At 37.8% G+C, this 4,221-nt stretch overlaps 1 protein-coding gene across 1 annotated transcript; it reads right to left on the minus strand.

Annotated features, from left to right (window-relative positions):
* Nucleotides 1–2: 2 nt before the first annotated feature.
* Nucleotides 3–3,197, minus strand: LOC122864887 (protein C1orf43 homolog). Its single transcript, XM_044172638.1, has 7 exons — nt 2,826–3,197; nt 2,638–2,739; nt 2,400–2,508; nt 2,242–2,295; nt 1,716–1,882; nt 1,542–1,600; nt 3–851 (listed from the first exon to the last, which is right to left on the minus strand). Exons 1-7 carry the CDS (start codon nt 2,886–2,888, stop codon nt 644–646), a joined length of 762 nt encoding a protein of 253 aa, XP_044028573.1. The 5' UTR covers nt 2,889–3,197; the 3' UTR covers nt 3–643.
* Between the last annotated feature and the right edge of the window lie 1,024 nt (nt 3,198–4,221).

The raw sequence follows: 4,221 nt of genomic DNA on the forward strand, positions 1-4,221 counted from the left end.
AGTGGGTTGTAAGGCATTTATCTCAAACCACAAAAGTGTACAACCTCACATAAATACAAATCAAACAATATCAATGAAATAAGTTATCATTGTTCATATAAATATTGTACATCTGTACAAATACACAGTAAATAAAAAGGTACACTCATATTTACATTTGGACTTTTGAGAGAAAATAAAAATTAATCCAGGTGATTTGCCGTTAGCTTTGCTGTTTATACAAAAATGATAATGAAAACCTTGCCGGGTTGGTCTACAATCATATTTGTCCTCTGAACACGCTCATTGGGTCCAAAATAAGAACAAAGGCCTTGGTGTAACACGTGCACATAGGGGCTTCACCATAATGAGAAAAATCTTGTAACTGCAAGATTTAAACAACTGTTATAAAATGAGACATTTCTACATAATTCTTTTAAAATACTTGAAAAATATTGTGTATGGAAATGCTCACGACTGACATTGCCCTATTTGAACTCAAGTTTTCCAAACCTAAATTTGTGGGTCAATTTTAAAGCTCAACTTGAAAACAAAGCTACAGCATGGTACAACTTCTTGTTTCCCAGTAGACTGTAACTGTTGTGCACACATGCTCACACACCATACAAACATTTTCTGACAGTCAGTCCGTAGCAGCAGTCTCTCACAGGGTGCTCTCCAGTGTGTTGTAGTTGTCTTTGAAACTTTTGAGCTCCAGAAAGTGTTTGGGCCTCTTGCTGCGCTGGCCAGTCGAGGGCAGGTAGGTGACCTGGATGGTGGAGGGAGTGCCCCGGACAGGAGAGCCTGTCAGGTCCTTGGCTGCGGACTGGTGATGCTGGTCCAGGCTGGTGGTGCTGGAATAGGCCTTCACCCTGAGGAAGGCGAGAGGAAGGAGAGGCAGAGACAAGGGGGGTTTACTAATGTAAAATGGATGGCATAGCACAAATATATTATTAATTTTAGTATACGTAATAATATTCATGGATATCAGTAATGAAATAGCAGCAGTAACAGTAATAACAGCTCAAAACACAGGATTAGTGCAAGTAGGTGCATCTGTAGGAATACAACTGCAGATCTACCCTTTATAATGTGTGATTGTGCTTATAATGCATTAATGTATGCTCTTAAAGGATAGGGGCCACACTACAGCATGAAGTTTACTTTTTACATCATATCAGTCCCAGTGGCAACTACTTTCAGAATTTCACCAGCATATTTGATTTCTTATCAAAGAATGTATTTTACAATACAGATATTATTTTATATAAATATACCATTACATATCATAAGGTACATTTACATGTACTTTTAAAATTAGTAAAATAGACTCTGCCAATTATCCTTTTTGTTGGAAAATCATCAATGTCTGTTAAAAATGTCTGTGTTAAATGAATTGCTCAAAATGTGGACATCGTTTTTTCATCACTTGATTTCTAGTAGTATGCTAAACTGTAGCATTCACTACGCCTTGCCCTGTCGGTGTGAGCAATGCAGGCTGGAACACTTGTTCCAACAATGTCACAAGAATTTTAAGTCTGGACCAGTATCACAGCACTTACACATCAGCTAGTTCGCTGAGAGCTTGCTGGTATTCAAGAAACTCGGCTTCCCCAAACACCTGAACAAAGAGTTAAAGTCAGATCAGTAGATTGTTACAACACAACTGTTAAACCCATTATATTCTATTCTCTTTTCTTCAACCATCAGTCACACACAAAAACACGTGTACGCACCCCAGTCCCATGGCGAGCGCTGTCGTAGCCTTCAAGCAAACGGTCAATGAGCGCGCTGCGGCTGCTCTTGATCAGAGAATGGGAGTTGCGCAACTCCAACAGCCAGTTCCTGAAGTTGCGTCCAGTAAACGCACTGGCACTGCGGCTTATCTCCTGCAGAGGAATACCTGAGGTCCAAACAGAAAGGGACAAGAAGTGAAGGTTAGAAAAGATGAAACTTCCTCACTGAAACTGACCTCATTTCCAAGGGGGAAACTGGGTCACTGCAAAACACATGATTTGGTAAATTTATAGTGGATAATATGTAATTACAAAAACAAAAGATAAGAGGAGAAGACCTAAGAAATTAACAAAACACATATTTTTTTACAGATTAACAGATGAACAGCTGTTTGAACTGCTGCCTCTTCATAAGAGTTAACGTGAATTTGAGAATAATGGATTCAGGTCTGTGATGTGATGATGAGAAGAATAATGCATGCACCTGCAGAATCAATGCGTTTGAGCATCAAATTTTATCTCTCACCTGAGTCACGGATGGCATCCATTGCTTTCATTCTGTACAGGTAGTTGTAGCAACCTTTGAAATACAAACAGGTTTTTGTTACATTGTGCAAAAAAAAGCACAATATGCACTTCAAAGAGATTCAGGTGTCAAAAGGATGAGCTGAAAACGTGACTGACTAATCTGTGATCCTTGCTTCAGCCTATCGTCTTCTTCTGATAGGAGACGAGGTTCGAAACGGATCTCCTGGACCTTGGACAGCCTGGAGTCAATCTCCTCCCTCAAACCCTGTAAATTAATTCATGAAGAAAATACACAAACACATGAATTCTTGCACCAACAGCTGCTCTGCACATTCAACTGTTCTTTGACAACACAAGAGGTAACCAAGCTCATAAAAGAGGAGATCCACTTTACCTTAGGTGTATTGTGGCCAATCGGTGCATGGGGTCCTCGGCGGGATCTCATCGCGAAACGCATGATTTGCCTTTTGACAAAGATAAACAGCAGCACAAACACCTACAAACAAAACCAAACGTGTCAAGGCAGGATTTTAAATTCAGCATCATCACATGAGCCAGATAGCAACCAAATCAGTAACTTACCAAGCTTCCATAAGCCATAACCAGAACAACATTAACACCTGATAACGGCGACGACTCTGCCATGTCATCTGTCAGTGTGTAGTTTATCCGCAGGTCGATTAGCTAGCTAGCAATGAAACGTTATGTTGCTACGTTAGCTTAGTAACCGGTTGTCCATTTTGGGGTGAAAGGCCACTGCAGCACAAACGAGAAATTGTTTATCTCGTTGCAGCTTTGAAAGGACGTTTCTAGAAGAAAAAAAAACTATGCAGCGACCGCACTGATACTCCTCTTCACGTTCAGCGACATCTTGCCTGAAGTACGCAGTTTAGCTTGTGCTAGCTAGAAGCAATGAGGGCGACAGCGACAGGTTTGCGACGCTCCAAATTACCGTAATAACTGTGTGAAGAGCACCAGTCAGGTCAAACCACCTAGCTATTATCTGTTTTATGTATATTTGGTATATTTATTTTTGTACAAAATTAGATACAAACATTGAGGATAATTTTGCATAATTATTTTTCCTATTTAATTGGCCTAACTGCTGTGCATTGACACAAGCACTTTACAACAATATATCTGCACCTTGTTCTGGATTATATATATATTACATTATTATTATATTAATAATAGAGGTAGTAGTAGTAGAAGTATCATTGACATATTTAACACTATATTATATATAAATATACTATTTCTATTACTTACATTACCTATTTTGTTGCATTTTGTTATATACTATATCACAATACTTCTATTATATATGCATGTATTACATATTATTGTATCATTATTAGTGAGTGTACATACATAACATATTGCATATATTAAACACCCCTATGCACTTTAATATATGTTGATGTTTATTGTATTTATGATTCATACATATACATATATGTAGATATATATACCTATATTTATATTATGTAGTACATACAGCATGGCTACCAGTGTTTACACCAGTAGGACCCTTAACAAATCTCTACCTCAATAAGGATTTCAGAGTAGCACATTTGGACATATTTGCACAATTATTTATTTTGTATAAATGTATTGTTATGTACTGTATATAATGTACAGCTTTTGATAGTCATTTCTGCGCTTTCTTTCATGTATTTTATTGTATCTATTGTATTCGTTTTTCATCTGTTTTCTTGCCTCTTAACCTGTGTCTTGTGTTGCTGTAACATGTGAGACCTGAGTCTTTCTGAATCTTTTCAACGAGTGCATACTGCCAAGTGCATGGCTCCAACACTCATTTTTACTGTAATGTCATAACGTTACATATGTTTCTCATTAGATAAATGCAGTCCCTCACACGGTTCATTCCTCACTGTTTGCCAAAGTTTATTATCTGTGTTATGCATCCTCACTAATGACATATCATAACTACGTTGATAATATAAAACTATTTCAG

Source organism: Siniperca chuatsi, linkage group LG17, assembly GCF_020085105.1.
Source record: "Siniperca chuatsi isolate FFG_IHB_CAS linkage group LG17, ASM2008510v1, whole genome shotgun sequence".
Classification (NCBI taxonomy): domain Eukaryota; kingdom Metazoa; phylum Chordata; class Actinopteri; order Centrarchiformes; family Sinipercidae; genus Siniperca; species Siniperca chuatsi.

Excerpts from the sequence above, each read along its gene's own strand:
- LOC122864887 (XM_044172638.1), bottom strand. The coding sequence starts at position 2,888 with ATGGCAGAGTCGTCGCCGTTATCAGGTGTTAATGTTGTTCTGGTTATG. Across the intron at positions 2,740-2,825 it reads TTATGGCTTATGGAAGCTTG|GTGTTTGTGCTGCTGTTTAT; the intron begins GTAAGTTACTGA and ends TTTTGTTTGTAG. Across the intron at positions 1,601-1,715 it reads GCGCTCGCCATGGGACTGGG|GTGTTTGGGGAAGCCGAGTT; the intron begins GTGCGTACACGT and ends CTCTTTGTTCAG.